This window comes from Oculina patagonica, unplaced genomic scaffold, assembly GCF_052425735.1.
Source record: "Oculina patagonica isolate OP01 unplaced genomic scaffold, crgOcupat unplaced2, whole genome shotgun sequence".
Lineage (NCBI taxonomy): Eukaryota > Metazoa > Cnidaria > Anthozoa > Scleractinia > Oculinidae > Oculina > Oculina patagonica.
In genome coordinates, this window is record NW_027558036.1 from 410,062 (window position 1) to 431,584 (window position 21,523).

The 21,523-nt window shown below is 37.8% G+C and overlaps 3 protein-coding genes across 5 annotated transcripts in view; 1 reads left to right on the forward strand and 2 right to left on the reverse strand.

Moving 5' to 3' along the window:
• Positions 1–21,523, forward strand: part of LOC144640205 (uncharacterized) — a 274,821-nt gene that overhangs the window by 180,525 nt on the left and 72,773 nt on the right. The window lies entirely within an intron of this gene.
• Positions 2,564–6,686, reverse strand: LOC144640185 (uncharacterized). The gene is made up of 2 exons (XM_078499395.1): positions 6,386–6,686; positions 2,564–3,871 (listed from the first exon to the last, which is right to left on the reverse strand). The coding sequence occupies exon 2, from the start codon at positions 3,735–3,737 to the stop codon at positions 2,952–2,954; it is 786 nt and encodes a 261-aa protein (XP_078355521.1). The 5' UTR covers positions 3,738–3,871; positions 6,386–6,686; the 3' UTR covers positions 2,564–2,951.
• Positions 8,789–21,520, reverse strand: LOC144640149 (uncharacterized). Of its 3 annotated transcripts, none has more exons than XM_078499364.1 (14): positions 21,428–21,520; positions 18,820–19,245; positions 18,075–18,164; positions 16,286–16,361; positions 15,944–16,007; positions 15,383–15,467; positions 14,873–14,949; positions 14,538–14,574; positions 13,734–13,797; positions 13,057–13,167; positions 12,263–12,286; positions 11,322–11,436; positions 10,261–10,353; positions 8,789–9,590 (listed from the first exon to the last, which is right to left on the reverse strand). In XM_078499364.1, the coding sequence occupies exons 2-14, from the start codon at positions 19,200–19,202 to the stop codon at positions 9,460–9,462; spliced, it is 1,350 nt and encodes a 449-aa protein (XP_078355490.1). In that variant the 5' UTR covers positions 19,203–19,245; positions 21,428–21,520; the 3' UTR covers positions 8,789–9,459. The 3 variants fall into 3 exon arrangements, 2 of the variants coding, with proteins under 2 accessions (XP_078355490.1, XP_078355491.1); XR_013568294.1 differs by having other exon boundaries at positions 9,453–9,590; positions 11,322–11,432; XM_078499365.1 differs by lacking the exon at positions 21,428–21,520 and having other exon boundaries at positions 19,161–19,181.

Consider the following 21,523-nt stretch of genomic DNA (forward strand, 5'->3'; position numbering starts at 1 on the left):
CAACTGGTAAAACAGATGCTGTATCGATGCAACATGATGTAGATTACAGCGTCTGTGCAAATAAACCCTCAAAAGATCAGGTTAAATGCAAAAACGAAGCTGATAAAAAGATGGTAAAAGCCCTTGATGCTATCCCATGGAAAGACAGACAATGGGGTCATGCTATTGCAAGGAACACTATTGCTACCAAGGCTAAAGTAGGTATGGGTGTAAAACAAAAGAAGACAAAAAACGGAAAACGGCGTTGAGTAAAAATGATTGGTCTCAACAATTAGCCGATGAGTTACATAAACCAATCAGACGAAAATTTAAAACTAGAAGAGTAATATCAAATGGAATTGACGACATATGGTCTGCTGATTTAGTTTTTATGGATAAACTTTCAAAATGGAATAAAGGTTATAAATATCTATTGACTATAATTGACGTATTCAGTAAATTCGCTTGGGCTATACAATTGAAAGATAAGAAAGGTACATCAATAACTAACGCATTCAACAATATTGTCATTAATGACAAACGTAAACCTGAATTTCTCTGGGTCGATCAGGGATCTGAATTTTATAACAAAACATTCAAGGAATGGCTAAAGCAAAATGATATTAACATGTATTCCACTTTTAATGAAGGTAAAGCTGTTGTTATTGAGAGATTTAATAGAACTTTGAAAAATAAAATGTACAAACAGTTTACTATTCAAGGTAATACACAGTATCTTGAAATACTTCCAAAAATAGTAAAAGAATATAATAATACAAAACATAGCTCTATCAAAATGACACCCACAGAAGCTTCAAAGAAAAAGAATGAAGGAACTGTTTACTTTAACCTATACGGTGATATGGAGCCATTATCAGCTAAACCAAAATTTAAGGTTGGTGACAAGGTCCGAATATCTAAGTATAAACGAATTGTTTTCGATAAGGGTTATACACCGAATTGGAGTGAAGAAATGTTCGTAATTACTAAGATCCAACATACTAATCCCATTACATACAAATTGAAAGACCTCAGAAATGAGGAAATACAAGGTAGCTTTTATGAACCTGAATTATTAAAAGCAAAACAGGATGTATTCAGAATTGATAAAGTCATTCGGAGAGATTATAAGAAGAAACAAGCTTTAGTCAAATGGAAGGGTTATAGTAATGATTTCAATAGTTGGATACCAATGAAGGATCTACAACATATATAAAATTCGTGCTTATTGACTTAGGCATCTTGAATCAATTCTGAGAATAAAAGTTTATTTTATGACAAACGTTTATATAAAAGTTTGTATAAAAGTTTATTGTAATATGATTGGTTAGTTAATATAAACAATAGAACATTCGAATCTATTGTATTGAACCAAATATTATGAAACCATGACAATAATGCAGATGTTTAACCTTGAACTATAAAATATTAATCACCATAATTTTAAAAAAGTCATAAATATATATAAAAAATAACGAATCACAAGAAATATATAACATTAAAAATTTACCATAACTGTCGGTTAAAAATATATAAAAATTTCTAAAGTATATATATAAATGGTTGAAGTTCGAAGATATTTTACTGAAAAAGACAAGATGGATGCAAAAAGAAGGTCCAAGACTTTATATGCATCTAAAAAGGAATGGTTTTGTGTCATTTGCAATAATTATAACTATAAATTATCTGGTAAATGGAGACATCTTTTAACACAAAAGCATATTAATAACAGCATCATTTACAACAAAAAATCAGATTAAACGCACTAAGATGCAAGATTTTTAAAAAAGAGTATAAGAGATTTTGAAATAAATTTCAAAAACATCATAAAACTCGGCTTCGCTTGGTTTTCCAGATTGATATTTCAGTTATGATATCAAGGCTTGTTTAAACGCACTGTATCCAAAATTTTGAAAAAGAGTATAAGAAGTTTTGAGATTTGGTTCCATTTTTAATTTCCATTTTTGATTCCATTTTTTGATTTCATTTTTGATTCCATTTTTGATTCTATTTTTTGAATCCATTTTTCAAATCCATTTTTGGATCCAGTTTTGGATCCAGTTTTAAATCCAGCACTGGTTAGTAGTATAGTGGTTGGGGAGTAAGAGATCCAAAAATTTTTGGGTCTCGTACCCCCAACCACTATACTACTTGTGTACACTGGTGGAAGTTAACGATCCTGGAACTCTCGAGGGGCAGAGCACAAACCTGGCACTCGAGGCAATAATGAGTCTGCAATAAAACAACACGCGGAGACCACTGGACATGACATTCATCCTTACTATGTGGAAATACTGGAACGTGGCGTGGGTGGCCGAAACAAACGCTTTTTTGGAAATCCTGCATTCCACTGTGAACACCGAAGCGGTTAATGAACGCCAGCCTTTCCCTAAAGCGTATTTGCCACTAATTGTATCCCTTAGGGACCATCACAATTTTTAACACTTTTAAATTTATTCTTTTAGTCCTTTTCTGCTGAGGAAGGCAACAGAAAGGTTTCGGAAAATTTAATTTTTACATTTCAAAGGTCAGATACAACCATATTTTTAATTTTTATTATGACTACTGACCGCCCAAACAGCATTGAAACTCTATTTCAATATTAAAATTTCAACATTTACGTTTTTATTTGAATAACAGTCACAATTCAAGTCAAACTCCGTAAGTGTTGATCTGTTACAGTAACGTCTGACGTCTTGTTTTAGAGTGGCTGACTGCTCTGTCAATGGATATTATGATAAACTTCTGTTCAGTTTGATACATTATCCCCGAGTTATCGCAAGCATGTTCGCTTTTAGTCCAACGATATTCTAAAATAAAGTCGAAAAGAGACGTTTTCATAGGCGCCAACATAATTTTTGATGCACATGGGAAGATGATGGTGATGTGAACTGATATTTCCACTATGGAATAAATTTTTGCGAAAAAAGAAACCGGTACGTATTTTTATCTGCGGGATTTTTTTTGACGAATTATGAAAAATATACAAACATCGAAAACTTAGTAGACTGCGAGCAGTCGGTTTTTGTTCCTGAAATATACAGATGAGGGTAAGAAACGAAGAGGGAATTGGGCGAGACAGTAAAAAAAATCCTTCGTTTCGCGGCCGCGCTTCTCGCGGCTCGCTTCGGCTGGTTCTTCGGCAGAGTCGAGGCAGCTGTATCGTAAGGATCTACATTCTCTTCTCTATCGCTCCTATTTGCTTTAATTGGAACGACAACGTCGCTGTCGCTTTCAAGCGAGCTCGAGGAGGATTCATCCGAATCTTCCTCGATTCCACTGCGTTCTTTTTCGAATTCGTTATTGTTTTCGCTGTCGTAGCCTCCCTCGCCCTGCTCCTGGTTAGAAGGTTCAGTGGCTTTCTCTTCTTCTGACAATTCTTCCTTTTCATTAGAAAGTGGTTTGCTACCGGCTCTCGAATTCGTTTCTGCCCGCGTGGTGGTAGAGTCCGGTAGGGGATTTGTTTCTGTACGTTCATTCATATTTTGTAACGCAACAGTCGTCGTTGAGTCGTTTGGTAATTCCACCGGTGGAAATGTTTCCTTTTCATCACCTCTCTGTTCATCGAGTGATGCTTTTAACGTTTCGTCACTCACAAACTCAATACTCTCTCCGTCGCCCGCGGAACGAAGGCTCTTTCCGCTTTTTGATCTGCGTCCTGTAGTCTTTTTCAAAAGAATGTGCTTGGCCGTCGTTTCCTTTTGATGCTTCTTAAGATTCTCTTCTGTGAGAGGAGCCAGATGAGCTTGAGTCAGCATTATTCACTCTACTGTCCGTTTTAGAAAGAGAATTCTCGCCTTTGAATTGTTGATCATCTTCTACTCATCTTCTTTATGGCATCTTATTTTCACTTCCATAAGAGACTCGATTACTATTGGCTGCATTCACGGTCCTGTAAAATAGGTGAATAGAGGACAATCATACAGATTATATATTTTTTCTAAAACAAGCTCTAATCTTGCACCCTATATTAGGGGACAGTTGTTGCAATCGTGAGAAGTTAAGGAACGTTAACTAAACGTGCGCGCGCTTTATCACACTAATTGTTACAGAGATTTCTGACGAAAATTATCAACTGAAAATGTGCGCGTGCCACATAACGCTTTCGAAAATATAATATTTTTTTGAGTGATTACTTTTTCTTTGCTCCTGGTATTTTTTTTTGCAGTATTATTCACCTTTAGCAAGAAAGTAATCGCTAGCCAAATACTAATTCCCGAGAAGCGTGGCAAAATAGCAGATGTCTAATTTCAACTCACTACGTTGCTAGGGTTATGCAATATTCTGTAGATAATTTGTTAGGTTAGGGTTGATAATCTTTTTTGTCCCATAAACGCACAGTGTATACTAATAGATACTAGGGATATTATACGCAAGGAAATTAATTCAATTAAATTCAATTTAAGTAAGCTAGAAAATGAAATTTTTCAGTAGTTTTTTTTTTCGTTACATACTCGTTCTGTTCTGTGTTGTATGGTGCATGATTACACATGCACAAGTTTTGCCGTTGGTTATTTTAAATAAAAGAAATTTTCGATATTCGTTGCTCGCTCAATGCGACGAAGATCACCCTTTTTTGGAATAAATTTTATTGAAATTAAAAACACTCGTGGAAATTTTGTTAATCAAGGCGTGCCAAATTGGAATACATTTTTACTGTATAGGGAAGACTAGCATATCAAAATGTACTGTAGTGCGTATTGGAACATTTTAACAACATTGATTTCCTTTAAGCTGGTTTTCTTTAATAATGTACGATACTCTTTTGTTTGACTGCACTTTGATGAACTTTCACCATAATGTCAATTAAGTTTCGCTTTTATTTAAATGTGACTTAATTTTCCCACAATTGCGTCCGAAATATAAACATTAAAATCCTGCCGGAAAAATTTCTTCCATCATAAAAATAAACAAATATCAGTTGCAAGGCCTATGAAAATAAACTAGGTAAAGTTGAATAACGAAAAAGTGCTATAAACTTCGCTATTGAAAGTCTACGAAGGTACAAATGGTGAAATTCAACCTGAATTTAACCAAACTAGTACTGAGTAGCGTTCGGCAAAAGTTTGTTTATAACTATACTATACAAATGTGGTCTATCGAAAACCACAGAATGAGTGAATTGCTAGTTAAATGGTGGCTTTCCACAAAACATAACAGAAGTACGCATTTAGGTGCAAGCGAGTGTCGACGATTTTTTAACTGCATAACCGATATTTTTGAGCTTGAAATAGAAATTAAATGATCCCCTCAGGGAAAATCGAATTAGCCTTTGTCGTACCTTTTGAGAATTTCCTGCTGCGCCAACTTTATTTCTAAGTTCTATGATATCAAACAAACTTGTTTCCGTCGATTTGTTATGCAGTAGCTTAGTTGTATCAAAACAATTCGTTGAAACCTAAAAACTGGTGGAATTTCTTTTCTTTTTCCGTAGTCAGTTTTCAACGAATTTGCGTGTTTGTAATTCGGTCAACATGCACACACTTTTGGCTCGGAAACATGCTGGAAATCTTTCTTTTTAACCGTACTTTTTGCTACTAATTTAACCGTAAATTTTGCTAATATATATTCTCCGAGCTAAAAGCGTGTGTATTGACAGAATTACAAACACCGGCAAACAAATTTTTGGCTTTGGTAAAGCCAGCGTACAGCAGAATTGCAGAATTGGGTGTTTAGAAGTTAAGACACACTACAAAAAGCAGTATTTCGCTCATTTTAAAGTAAAATGTACGTATCTTGTTGTCGAGCAAAACGTTAAAAGCTGTTTTTTCTTATTTTTTCTGCGTTTTTATCGCCTTTGCAAAAAGGAAGACAGGATTTATGAAGTGAGAAAAGTAACTCGTATAACAAGGGACAGAGCGCATGTTTTCTTGATCATAAAGAACATTATAGAGGTAAAAACTGCAGGAGCTAGCGACATTCCAATTTATATTTCAACTATAGATGAGTTCCTAGTCATTATATAGTAGCTTTTCGTTTACGATTTAGTATATATCACCATTAGAAAAAGGAAATTAATATGCTTTATAGTTTAACGCTTTTGGTCTCGACATATCCAAAAGCATTTTTACGTCTAAAGACACGGATTCAATAAGTCAGTTATTGCTCTCAGGACCGAATATAAACCACATTGGCCGGCATCAACCGCTTTAAATCAACTGTGGTGTAAACCAATAGCTTTGTTTGCCGAATGTAATACCGCAAAACCTATCGGAAGATATGATCCACAATCTATCGAGATAAAATCGGCGAGATTTTTTAGTAAGCCTGCAAAATGTTGCTCCGACAAAGTTGCTTAAATTATACAAGAAAAACAGAGAAAAAAACTAATTTACGAGCTAAGCAGATATTCCATCGAAATTATGCATTATCTCGTAAATATCCTAAACACGATTACATTCCATACCTTTAATCCAAGGAACTATCGATTTCAAGCGATTCTTCCGAACTTGAACCTTTCTTCGCTGGTTGGGATTTAACACCGGGGACCAGACTTGAAGCCGACTTCGATTCTGACAGGTTTTTGCAGAAAAAAAATATAATTATGTACGTATTGATAGTCCGAGCTTAAATATGCACACGCCGAGTTTCTCTGAGTTTCCACGGTATCCAGCAAAACATCAGACAGCGGAGAAATGCGCAAAGCCTGTTAGTCGCGGATCGCTATTGGTCAACTACCACGTGCCAATCAGCTAACGAACGGCCAATCTCATCATCTCAAACATAGCTCATGTATGGCTTCCTTCAACAATCTTTTTCGATGTGTCTTGCTGTTACGCGGAGCTCCGTATGGTTTCTGGCTTTCTAGCAGAAATAAAATAAAGTCTATTCATAGGTTCAAAGCATCTGGTTTGTTATCAATAAACATGGTGTTAAAGTTTCTTGATGTAAACACGAAAGTTAATTAGTGCGACTCACGTTCTGACAAAATAGACTTGCAAAAAACGCTTTTTCGAAAATTCCGCAAAAAAGGCAAAATGAATTTGTAAATGAAGACGATTCCACAAGGTTAAAGTCGTATCAATGAATGATATAAGCACAAAAATGGATAAGATAACTGTTTTAACACATCATTAATAATTGACAACATCGCTGACTAAGCTATAAGATGACTTAATTTAGCTCACGGCATGAATCTCATTTAGAACGGATGAAGATTTTCGTAATGAATAAACGATTGAACAGCGAAATCATTACTAGTGTAAATTTAGTGAGTACAATCAGGAAAAGTAGTTTTTTTTTTTTTTTTATGAGCACTACAATTGAAAAACGAAACATCTAGTTTACCGCATTCTTTTAAGATATCGAATTTCTAATCACGCAGTACAAGAGGGTAAAAAGTTTTCTGTAAATGTCACGTTTACCGATCAACTTTAAATTTCTCTTTACGATGGCAAAAGACTGCCAAGCGACTCGTGATGGGAATAAAGGAAATAATCAACTGAATGATAATGTTCTGTAGTTATGCCATGAATTACATCGACTTTGAGAAATGTGACTGTGTTTAGAACTGTGTTAGTGACGCAGCGCTTTTTAATGGCTATTATAAATGCTAAAAACACGGCAAATTTAACGGCTATTATAAATGCTAAAAACATGGCAATATTTTCTTGAATTACGCTGCGGGTTCTCCGAAATAATTATCCAGATGTTTTAATTTCCAGTTGACGCTCTGATAAGCGACCACTCAGATATGGAAAACTTAAAATTGAAAAGCAAGTTCTGCCGGCAATTTGACTGCCTCCTGCAGTACATTTTTCTAGAAGACCTTTGTTTATGTTAACGATGAATAACGTTTTTAAAAGGATAGTCAATCAATTACAAGACTCGCCAAGATCCAAAGCACATTGGGTAGATTGAGCGGCAATTTGTTAATCGAGTCAATCAATGGCCACCAATGGGGAAAAACGGGAAAAGGTGGCTCGCCGGCTTAATGCTTATCACGTTGGACTCCGAATCGAGCAAAGCGGTGCGGCAACAAGCGTTTTCCGGTACCATTTAATATCATGATCATGTGTTAGTCTTGAATTGGCCAAGACTACCACATAGTGCCTTTCCGCTCACGAGTATAAATGGGTAACTGTTACGCCTAATTGATTCTAGCGACGTACAGAATCAAATACAATTGGGGAAAACATCGTTCGCGGTACCAGTGTTTCAAAGACTATAATGAGTTAGAGAGAACTGTAAGAAACTCAGCAAGTTTGCCAATTTTTAAGAAGTGTCTTTTTTCTGCTTTTTATAATTAAGTATTTTTAATCCTTTTAATGTATATATTGTAAATATTTTTTATATTTCGGTTTGAGCTCTAATTTATTGATTTTAATTGTATCATTTTATAATATACATCTAGTGTTAGGACCTCTATGTAAACCACTTTAAGTGATGGAGCTTCCTAATAAAAGATTGTTATTATTATTACAGTCGCGTTCATAAGTGCGCCAAGAGAGGATGAGGGGCTCTTGGTGCGCGATTCATTTAAATTTGTGTTTTTCTTTCACGGACCCAGCCCTTAGGGTCTTTCAGGCGCTAAAATCGCAGTGTGTCCGCCATCTTGCATTTGAATGCCTAAAAGACACTGTGGCCCAGCCACGGTTAGCTGGGGCCGCGCAAAGAACGACGAGTGAGGAAAACAAGAGGGCTTTTTAGGCTTTCACAGGTAAACATTGGGCACCGAAACTGCACCGAGATTCCGACCACAGCTACATTCCTCAAACGTAAATTTGTTCTTAACTTTTTGTCTTTTTTTGCTCTTATTCTGCTTCTCGGCTTCGCGGCTTATTTTCCAACAAGAATGACAACGACGACAACCCATTACACACTTTATTTAACAACAATAACATTTGTTTTCACCAAAACAGTAATACAATAAGAAAAGAAATTTTTAAACTGCGTAAAATGTTCCAGTTTGAGTTCTTTAAAAAAGTGGAACACAAAGCGCAGCTGCAGTTGTACTTTAATGTGCTTGGTCCTCAAAATCCATTTTTACCATATTGTCGCGAAGCAGATTTAGGAAACAGCAACGAAGAAGAGACAAGGCTTCTCGGCAAACAGGTTCTAATGTTTCTGGCTTGCATCGTTTAAGCTACAACACTAAGGTTTGATTCCCGCCGGGCACTCAGAATTGCATAACGTATAGAGGAGACGTGGAACCACGATAGAAACAGCACTGAACCGAGTTATCAGTGATATACATGTAGAACCGCATCTTCCTGTTCTTTACAATTAGAAGGCTACGGACACGAAGACGGTACTCGTAAGGACAGCTCAACGGGTCCTACAGGACTGGGGTGAGTAGGGGGTTGATAACCCACTCACTATAAAATCTGATCTTCTTGGATTTTGAGTCAGTGGCTGTCACCGACACTGGTGGAATTCGAGCGCGATGGAAAGCCGGTCCTATGTTCCACACCACCAGGAGCCGGGCAGTCAGGCGATGAAGAACGCTGTCGATATCGGTTGAAACAAAGGCGTGTTCGCTCAGGGTCTTGGCAACACAACATCCGGGAATGTGTTCTCTGCTTCTCTCACTGCCTCCTCAGGGAAGAAGGCTGCCACGCACAATTCTGTTGCCTTCACCCAGCCCCGGTCAGGCATGCTATCATTCTTCCCTACAGGGGGTGAAAAGAACTTTGAATAAGTGAATGAGGGATAAAGGATGAGGGATGTGGGATGAAGGGATACAGGATGTGGCATGAAGGATATGTGGGATGAGGGATATGAAATGAGGGGTGAGGGATGAGGGATAAAGGATGAGGGATGTGGTATGAACGATTCGGGATGAGGGTGCCACAGGCTGATTAACACTGATCTTTCTTCATACAGTTTCTACTTGACATTTCTTATGCTATTACTCACCTGCTTCAAAGTCATCCTCAACCTACCTACAGAGCTACATATCTATATAACTGGATTTAAGAATTCTAGTATTATTTTCCTCGGATTTTAAAAGAAGTATGGTATTATCGGTTAATCATTTGAAGATTTCTAGCGAAACGTTCTCTTATGGCGAATGTAAGTAAGACAGAATTGATGAAATTGTTTAGCACGGCGGCATCATTTCATTTATTCTGTCATCTATTCCTTCATGGGAAAAAATAGAACCCACAAAAATCACTTTGCTACCAGTTGCTTCATAGTAAAAGTTGGTGGAGCATCGCACCAGTATCGTGGAGGTCACGGATTTGAACCCGGTGTTCAAAGCCCTGAAATTTTTTTCAGGCATTTCCCCTCCGGTTGATTAAATGTATCATTGCTTGCTTCTTAATGTATGTTACTTACAAAATACTTGTTTAAGATCCACTATGAGAGATGTGGGCGTATTATCTTCCATGACTTCTGCACTTCCTTGTAGGACTACAAACAGGGTACCGCCTTGAGACCGAAAGCAAAATACATGTATCAGTAAAGAACCAGGGCCCGGTTGCATATTTAGCGACTAAAATTAAGTGGGATTTTCTGCAACCATTCCCTGTGTTCCAGAGGATTTTCGCGGCCCGTGCTATTATGGATGAATTGGGCAAAGACGGACTAAAGAGTAAACGAAAACCCATGACGCTGCAAAAACATTCAGCGGAACACAAGGAGCAGTTGCAGAAAATCCCACTTTATCTTACAGCAAGGCGCCCAAAAGTGTGACCACTTTTGATTTATTCACATTCTTTCGTGCAGATTTAATCCAATCAAAAGCCGTGGATAGCTTGCAGTTGACTTCTGATTGGATTAAATCTGCACGAAAGAATGTGAATAAATTAAAAGTGGTCACACTTTTGGGCGCCTTGCTGTGAGTTGCTTTATGCAACTGGGCACAGGGGGGATCAAAGATTTTTCTTAGGAGGGGGTGAACCAATAAACCACATATTATTTCTTTGCAGAATACCAGTTGTATTTGAAAGTCGCAGCTCATCTCAGGTGGGAGGGGAAGGGGGCACCCTTCCGGGCCTCGAACCGCCCCTGAGAACTTGCCAATGTCTAAGATGCTTACTTGTGTTAAGGTGCTTTTAACGAGGATGTTATAATGTTGCTAACAACCTGATCATTTATTTAATTACATCCAAACATGATTCAGCATACATTTGTAACAAATCTAAATTCCTATCAGTCAGATGGGGATTAAGACTGAAAGTAAAAGGTGTTGTTGAATTTGCAAACAAAACACAACCAAATGTTTTCATCCCGCGAGCTGTAGTTCCCAAGGTCTCTTCTAAGGGGACGGGGTGTACAGACCCATGGAACAAGGTTGAGAGCTATTATTTTGTTTAATGCTGCTCTCATTGCATCTGCCATTCCAAAACAAGTGAACCACTCACAGAACACCAATAATAAGAAAAAAGTAGACTAACCTTCTTGGTACTGTCTGGTTGACAACATGACATCATCAGCTTGCACTTCCTTGATAACCATGGAAAGAGCGAGAATGTACAGGAATCCTGGTGGACAAGCTTTGAATTCTTCTGTCTGTCAAGAAAATCGCATGACTTGAGTGATGATTATGATACTGCATGCACTTATTGAAAAAAAAAAACATTGATTGTTAAAGGAGCTACGCCACGGACATCACATCTTGAAAAAAATTGGCAAGTTTTTTCAAGTTTGTCCTTTATAATCTGGGATCAGTATCTGTCATAATCTTCGTCAGTCGAAACCATCCTTGGTTATTTTCGCGTTTTTATTACTCCTTTGTTGTTTTTCTTTGTTAGAAAACTATTAGTAAGAGGTTTCCTTCAATTTGGAAGTAATCAGAAAAATGACAAAATATCCGCGTGACATTGCTCCTTTAACGTTTGTCGCAACAGGAAAAGTCAAGCGAAAAAAATAGATTTTTCTTTCGCTGGCTTGGCGCCCCCCTCCCCCCGCGCGCTCGCGCTTCGCGCTCTCTTCGTTTGCATTTTTTGTGTTGAAAAATCGAGAGGCTGTGGACAGTCTAAATCGACAGAGGATTATAAGGTAAAGCATGTTGGGTGTGGAATGAGGGATAAAGGATGAGGGATGTGGGATGAAGGGAGACAGGATGTGGCATGAAGGATATGTGGAATGAGGGATATGAAATGAGGGGTGTGGGATGAGGGATAAAGGATGAGGGATGTGGTACGAGGGATACTGAGATGTGGGATAAAGGATGAGGGATGTGGGATAAGGAATGAGGGATGCAGAATGAGGGATCTGTGGGATGAAGGATGTGGGATATGGGATGAACGATTAGGGATGAGGGTGCCACAGGCTGATTAACACTGATCTTTCTTTCATACAGTTTCTACTTGACATTTCTTATGCCATTACGCACCTGCTTCAAAGTCATCCTCAAGATCTGAAAAGGAAAAAAGATAATGAAAGAAGGAACATTATAATTTCACATATACTGCTTTATTGAAAAGAAGCATTCTGCATGAGGAAATGAGTTAAAATGCATGCACGAGTATGCTAAACGTTTTCTGTTATTTTTGATCATCCATTTCTGAGGGTGATTGCAGTTACCTAATGCTTGTTCATAGCATGCTGGCACCGGTTGTTCGAAAGCTGGATAATGCTATCCACCGAACAAATCACTATCGGGTGGATCGCTAGTGTTAGTATGTTTTACTAACACTTATCAGTGCTGGATAGCGATTTATCCGGTGGATAGCCTTATCCAGCTTTCGAACAACTGGGGCCTGGACTTTAGATTGTGTAGTCTGGGTTTGAGCCCTGGCTAGGGTCATTGTGTTTTAGACTGGGGCAAAATTACTTTACTTTCACAGTGCCTCTCTTCACCCAGCTGTATATAGGTACCAGCAAATTTGCTGTTGGGGTCAATTCTGTGACAGACTTGCATCCCATCCAGGGAAGGGGGGGGGGAAGAAATACTCCTCCTCCAAATTGCTGGTAGCGTGACCCACTTGGCCTAGTGTCCACTTTATCTTACAGGAAGTAAGTAAAAATGCAGGAATGTGTTCAACATTTTTAATCATCGATCTGGTCTGACTGTTTTCATGGACTCGTGTGCTTGCACTTAAAGTTCAGTGAACTTGCATCATTAGCAAAATGCAGGCTTTACAGATTATTATTTAATATCCACAAGATAAAAAAACAGGGTCAAACCTCCAAATCCAAGGCTCCTCCATACTTTGAGTACAGCCTGCCATCTCTCTGATTGACCTGTTGCTTCCACTTGACACTTAGCTCTTGGAGCAATGTTGCCTCTGTTGTGAACTGTGCAAAGACATTTGTAATAAGCATGTGTAGTTGTTGTTGTTGTAGTTAATGATCTCTAGCAACTTAATCTGTAAGTGTTAATAATGCAATAAAAAAATTCTTGTTTATGATTGGTTCTTTGCAAAAATATTAATTTTTTTTTGTCAAGGAATAGACACAATGATCATGTGAATGCCCAATTTTAACATTATCATATTTGGCTGATCATACAACTCAGAAGTCAAGTGATTTGTGCTCATCATATAAATTGTGCAATTTTTCCCTGAACTGTACTCCACTCAATCCAATTTATATAATTACTGATTTAAACAATACCAAGTTACTGTAATTAAAAAGAATTAAACTTATCATTACATAACAATGTTTTGATACAAAAAGATCCATGTATTTTCTGCTCATAAAATCAAAATCTTTAGCAAAAAAAGCTGCAAGATTACAAAATTGTATAAAACAATTTGTACGTGTTTGTAGATCTGTGTCTAGCACTTATTTTCCCTAAAGATAACACTGTGTATAATTACATGAAGTGCAAAGTGTTTAATATATGAAAATTATATACAAACCTGACTAACAGCATCGTGGAAGTTTTCCTCTCGTAGCATTATAACCTGGCATGGCCCAGCTGCCCTGTGGAGTACATGCATATTATATACCTATAATTGTACTACAAGCTCTAGGTTTTTATCAGATGGTAGTTGAAAGTGGTGAAACCCAGAGTCTGCTATCAAAGTCTACAGAAAACAATGGCAGGTGATCTTTATTGTGTTTGCAAAGCAGGTGGCTTTTCTAATAGGCATGTACTCATTTATTAATGGCTACTTTACCGTTTACGTGTACATGTTTAGGGAGGGTGGGGGGATGGGTGGGTGACATGAGGTGAGGTGAGGTGTGGAAATAGATCGAGTGTGCAAAAAACCTGATCTAAAATAGAGCTTGACGAAGAATCCAATTACAGTCACAACAATAATATGGATCCAATGATCACATTTGGTTTAAGTATTCAGACCCCCCCCCCCCCACTAAAATGCTTACAGGTCAGAGTGTTTATGGAGCCCTGAGAGAAACTGAATGGGTTAGGAGGGGCAGGTACCATCATGGGACAAGATATGGTAGGGTGCAACACACAGATACATGTTGATGTATGATAAGGTTTTCAGGGTAGAATCTGTAAAAAATATCAAAGATAGCAGGGTAATACTGTATATTGAACACTGTCACAAGACTAACTGTAACATTCACTAGAGATCACCAAGTAGTTTATCACTGAAACTGGGAAAGATTGTTTATCCTTCTAGCACCAATTATAATCAGAGAAACATGTATGACCATTAAAATAATTCTCTTTCATGCTGTGCATCTGTCCTAACCTGACGGTGGATCTCCTCTCAGTTCCAGTAAAGAAACCTGCACAGCAAAAATAATATCATAAGAAGGTGGGCATGGCATTATGGCTGATTATCCAATGGGGGTCTGAAACATATATAAATTATGCATCTAATGCTCCAGCTTCAAATGTAATAAATAATATTGTTAATAATATCATTGACTATGAAAAGAAAAAGCCTGCTGATGGGTGTTTAGCTAGTTAAAGGCACCTTTCCACAAAATTGGACCTTTTTTGAAAGGCTTAAACAGCAAATAAAAGGTGCATGTTATATTTTTATATAAATAATTTCTACATTCTATTAATTGGCACTGGTACCTTCCTCTCCAAACGAGAACCCTCTGTCTCCAGCATCAAATGTAGCAAGCTCCTGATTTCCAGTTGAGAACTTCACCCTGCATACAGAGCAATTAACTTGATCATTGATCAATTCATACATTAATACTGACTGCTAATTAAGGAGAGGGGGTAGATTTCAAAAAAAGAAGAAAACAAACAAACAAACAAACAAACAAACAAACAAAAAGAGATGATTTTATGGCAGGAGTGGGTTGGGGGGCGGGGGTTGACAATGGGCCCATTTCTTGCCTTGTTGAGTGCTTAATTGAAGAAATATGGGATTTGAAGTTAATTAAGCCACTGTACAACACTGATTATGACCTGGATTTTTCTTGTATACATGTATGACCCAGGGGAACATCCCCTGGTAGATACTTTTGCGTACCTCCAACCAATGTTGGTAAGGCTTATTTGTGTGTACATACAAGTTAGTTCTCAAACTTACATTAATGTATCAATTGTTTATTGTATAATTTAAATATAGCTTACTGTCCATGAACTAGAACAAACATTTCTTGTCCTTTCCATCCTTCTTTGAAAATTATGCTGTCAGTAGGATACAGTACAACAATTGCTGTAAAAAAATAACAAGTAATTAAAAGTAAAGGAATTAGTTTTCCCTCATGGCATTTCTAAGTTAAACTGTCTGGTAAATTCTTTTTTCCTGAATTATTACATGTAGTTTGGGGTTCAGAAAGTTTTGAAGTAACAGTAGGCATACAGCTTTATTATCAAAGTAGTTGGCCAATTTTACCATCATTTAGTAAAGAATCAGAGGATATCCCAGCAGAGTAGATGGCTTATTCGAGGCTGGGCACTTACATGTATTAACTTTTCCAACCTTCAGGGTGGGCGCTTAGTCAAAGAGGGTGCTAATTTGAGGTTGGGCGCTTAATTGAATGAATACGTACCTAGTTTATGACTAAAAAGGTGTGAAATAAATACATTAATATTAAAATTTTCTTCTCCATCCACCAGAGAAAGCTAAGAATACCTACTGCATTATATAATTTATATATTTTTAAAAACCATAATTTTAAATTAACTGACCTGGCTTTATGGTGGTGACCACAGATGCCAAAGACTCTTTTCTCCAGCTGTGTACCACTGGGGACTAAGAAAAAGAAAACAGTAAATTTTATAATTATTATAATCGTGTCATTTCAACTCAGACATCTGGGATCAATAGTAACAGGGACGGCGGAGCATTTTTCCAAGTGGGGGGGCTGACTAGTGACTTGAAGTGGGGGGGGGGCTAAAAAGACTCTTCTCTTAGTAAGTCTTTATTTTTTCGGAAATTCTGGGGGGACTGAAGCACCCCCCCCCCCCCAGCCCCGCCGTCCCTGAGTAACTATGGCAAACACAGTGTAGTTACGATGTGTGTCTACCAACCTTTTGTAACACATCTATAGCAATCTCCTTTGACAGCTGTTGGTTGTCAAACAGTTTACTGGTGTCAAGGTATCTCCTACAATTGACATTAAAAGAATGAAGAAAATATCATTTATAACATCTGCTACATAACAACTTTTCTTTATTGCAGTCACTGACACTGAAGCTACCATACAGTAAACAAACTTAAGCATCCCATCCAGCAAATGACAAGTGCGTGATTAATTGAGCAGACTAAAGAAAATGATAATCAACAAGAAGAAGAAAGTGCCCTGAATTAATGCTGCAAACAGAATCTTAAATGTTGACCATGGAGCATAATCTTTGCTTGAATGCCTGTCAACATAATTCAAGTGCTTTATCGGTACTTTATTATTAGCCTGGGAACAGAAGCTATGAAAAATAATATTTTGAATTTGGCCACATAAAATTTCAGGCAGTGTTTACAAGAAATAAATTATTTCACCTACTGACCCTGAATTCAGATAGGTAAGTTTAAGTCTGATTTTGAGCCAGTGGAGGCACATCAGGCCAGAGCTTATTTTGGTTTCTGTAGCATTGAGTGACTAGGAGTATTTCTTCTTCCCCTTAGATGGGATGCTAGTCCATCACAGATACCAGTTATGCCAAGCATTAAGACAGTTTGCTGGTACCCATTTACATGTATACATGTATGTACACCTGCGGGGTTCTTACTCTTTTGAGCTTTTGAAATTCCATGACTTCCCATGACCTTTTCCATGACTTTCAAAGTTTTCCACGACCTAAATTTTACCATTTTTCTTGGAAATTTTCAAAAATTATCTTGATTTCTGGAACCTTCTTACCCTTTTCTTCACGAATAATAAAGTATTATTTTGTACAATCAATACAATTTTCCATGACTTTCCATGATCCACACTTAAATTCCATGACTTTCCAGGCCTGGAAAATAAAATTCCATGACTTTCCTGGTTTTCCATGACCCGTATGAACCCTGACCTGGGTGGTGAGAGGCATTAAACATTATAGTGAGTTTCCTACATGATTATCTTGGTTCAGTTGTCAAACTCGCTCTACTTTGTTACAAAGGAACAGTGTCCAAATGTTTTAAGTTTCATAAAGGTCATTGCCCCGAAATAAAACTGAACATAGATTTTTAACCAAACTTCGCCTACTGGTTTATTACTTTAAGGTAACTGAAATTTTGAAATAAAAAAGGGGGGTCACCAGATTCGTTTAGGAGCGGGAAGACCTTGTATATTCCATTTATTTCCTTTAAAAATCCTCTGCGAGTACTAGCAAAGTACACGTGTTTAGCGATAATTTATCTTTCAAACACAAGAATTGATCTGTTTTTATTTTACAGAAAGAAATTGATCACTACACCCAAAACATGAGAAAAAATTGATAGGTCACCAGACTCGTTTACGAGAAAGCGACAATTGATTTCTCTCGCGGACTAAGCCGCATAGAAAAAAGCCGCCATTTTGTTTATGTGCGCGCGCTAATTACGCGTGAAATTGTGCGCAGTAAGGATGCGCAATGCAATACAGGGCAATGACCTTAAATGTTTTATGGTTTTGTTCAGTGTCATTGGACACTATTGCTGTGGAAAAGAAGACTTACTGTTTGTTAATGCAGACAAGTAAGTTTTGACAATATTTCGCGAAATAGTCCAACGAAATATGCCTGTTCCTTTTTCATGAAATTAAGTTCCCACAAAAATAAGTAACAATAACTAACTAAAGGTAACTTAAAATTGCTGCAGAAAAATTCTGTATGAAGTTAACACAGTATTTTCACCAACCTTTGTTGAAACCACTGCAGTAGAGTTATCTCACTGGGAAATGTGAGCAGCTGGCAAGCATCAGAGGTCTTCAGAAGTAATACCACACACCTTGTTAAAATATAATAATTGTACAACACATTTTAAAAATATTTTAAAATTTGTTACTATTGCCTTTTATACAATTGTAGTTTTATTAAAATTACTGTACTAGCGCAATGTATCCATGGGAGGCGCGGTGGTCTAAAAGATAGCGTGCTCGACTCTGAGTTGAACAGCCCAGGTATGAGGCCTGGCCGGGGCGCTGCGCTGTGTTCTTGGGCAAGAAACTTTACTCTTTTAATAGTGCCTCTTTCTACCCAGGAGTATGAATGGGTACTGGCGAATTTACTGCTGGGGGGTAACCAGGGCTGCGATGGACTAGCAACCCATCCGGGGGGGGGGGGGGGGGGGTAGCAATACTCCTAGTCGCTTAATGCTATAGAAACCGGGAAAAGCTCTGGCTGTATGGGCCACTTGGCTCGGACACAGACTTAGTGCAATGAATCTGTTGAAGAGGAAAGTTTTCAGGGTTATACACATGCACAAGGTTTTGTTCTTAATATAAAATGTCAGGCAGACTTTTCAAACTTTGCTCATTTATCCTGGAAAATTGGGTAGGACAGATAACAATTTTCACAACCTTCAACAAATAAGTAACTTCACCTCAGTTAGGGAAACCTAATAAGCCTACGACTAGAACCGACATGCACGTAATAATATGTACCTGTTAGCTGACCACACATCAGCTGTGCACTTCATATTATACAGCACAGAAACCTCCCCAAAGCAATCACCCACTTGAATTTCCCTCAAGACAAACTTCTGGTTTTCACTGAAAACAGTTACATTCCCTGACACCAGCACATGAATTCCAGATGCCTCTTGGCCTTTCCTAAGTAGAATTTCTGGGGCATCCTCTGTCTCTTTCAGTTCTACACGACGTATCACTTCATCCCGAACACTTTTGTCAAGAGCAATAGGTAGTCTGTTCAAGCAGTCAGTGAGTCTGACAATAGCTTCTGGTGGAAGTAAAGGATTGATGGATGATGCAAATTGTGGACGTACCATTTGACTTTCCCGTCTTCTACCACTCTGTTTGTTACCCATTTCTGAGTAAATGGAGTCAGGAGTGTTTCTAATCCTGTTCAGTCTAACATGAAATTGGAAACAAAATCAAAGAATAGGATAAATCAAGACATAATATTAAGATGTTTACAGGCAACTCTCTCTAAAACGGACACCGTCGGGAATGGCTCCAACTGTCCGTGTTAGAGGTGTCCGTCTTATAGGGAGTTTAGTTGCAGTAAAATGACTGAAAAACGACAGGGACGGGGCCAACACCAGGTGTCCATCTTAAAGAGGTGTCCGTCTTACATAGAGGTGTCCGTTAAGAGAGAGTTGACTGTAGTTTGTTTTTGTTCTATTTTTGTTTTTAGTTTGCCTTTGATTCTTTTTTTTTTACAATAGAGATGTATATGGATAAGGCCCTTGTAATAGGTGAACCTATTCTGCGGATCGGAATGGTAGTTATGACAGAATGGCATTAGTTTGCCAGTGGCTAGCTTCACCCCTGTTGCTTGTGTTTAGCTTCACCCTGGTTTGCTTGCAGTTAGCTTCACCCCCATGGCTTGCTTTCTTTTTTTGTTGTTGATTAGGACAATACTACATGTAAATGTTGCCCTAACCAAGAAATAAAAGCTAACCACGTACTTGTAAGCAAAGTGAGGTGAAGCTAACCGCAAGAAAACCAGTGTGAAAATTAGTGCCATTCCATCAATCCGCCATTCCACTGATTATGGTCACTGATTCCTTTGCAATGACATTTTACAAGCAATGCTTCATGTCGCTGCCTACTTGAACTGGCTTGATTGCCTAACTACTGTATGAAATTTCACCACTGTGAAGCTCCTGAAGATCAAGTGTACTTTAACGTTCCAAAGGGATCTTAAACAGAACTTTACTTACAGAAACAATTGGAAATAATCGATTAACCAGTACAACAAACTTTAACATACAAGCTGCCCTAATGTTTGCTTTATACAAGCCTTATTTCAATTAATAATTATATACAATTAATTAATTAATTTGACTATATTATTATTTGAAGTAATTAAAAAAGTAATTGCATTGCCAAGTAACCCTTTTTGCGATCTGTGTTGACCAGTCTAGTCAACCATGTAAATAGTCCACGAAAAGCCAGCCCAGGTTGACATTTTGACAAAAATAGCCACGTTTGTTTGCTTTCTCCTTTCTTTATAAGCCACTACCGTTCAGTGAGACAAAGGTTTGTTAAAAAAAGTGGTATTTTTTTTTTCTTTATAGCTACCATTTCCAGTTTTTGGTGAAAACAAGCTGACCTGGGTCAGCATTGTGGTACAGAACAGAACTTTGATACAACCAGGCAACTCGAGTTCATGTAAACATTGTTTTTTTACACTTAACTTGCCAAGCAGACCCGGGCTAGTTGCCAGCCCAGGGTCGTGTAAAGAGACCTGATTCTGACGAGGGTCCCTGGGTGAGGGTTGCTACTTTCCAGTACTTTCGGAACTTAAAACTAGGCTACCAATATGTATGTTATCTTAAGGACGTTCGCGCTTATTGTTTATGCATGCACATCCTCACTACATGTGCAAGTAATTCAATGTTGCAACGTCATGCCATGCCATATATTGAGCCCACGTGCTGAAAAACGTTCTAAGGACATAGGGTGGGTGGCTGTTCTGCTCACTTCGCTTGCAGTTTGCTTTCTTAAATGGTGGGTGACCCCTTTTTTAGGCCCTACATTTTTCTTAACAGATTACTTTTGTTAATATAGATCTATGTTTTGCAAAAAAATTTAAAAAAAAATACATGGAGTGGGAGTTTGTTTTTATTGTCACACTGACGTTTGAATTTCATGTTTTGAGATTTTCGTTTTGCCGTACGACAGTTTTAAATGCCTTTTTCCAGAGTAAAGTCTCACAAAAAGGATATCAACACAAGGAATAATAACCAAAATGGCAGTCGCTTTTGCCAACATCTTTATGGCAGAGGTAGAAACACAAATTCCTAACCAAAGCGCTCTATTTACGTAACAGATGCCCTCCAATTTCAAAAATCAGGGTAATTTCTCACACGCTTTATCTCTGAAACGAAGTTGGTGATCGCAACTTTGTGTTTTGCATTTCTGACACTTTATCTGGCCGCAGTAAAAATAAACAAAAGTCTATCGAGTAGAAAATTTTGGCGCGAACGTCCTTATAAGCTTAAGCTTACTTGTTTGATGGCTGACAGAACCCTCACTGTGATCAGACCGAAGAGTGTAAATAATAGAAACGCAGTAATAAGCTTACCTCACTCCAACATTATAAAGATGTACGCCCAACCTAACCTAGTCTACTTCGTGACGAGACCAAACTATGGAGTTCAGCAGCCATCTTTTTTTTAAG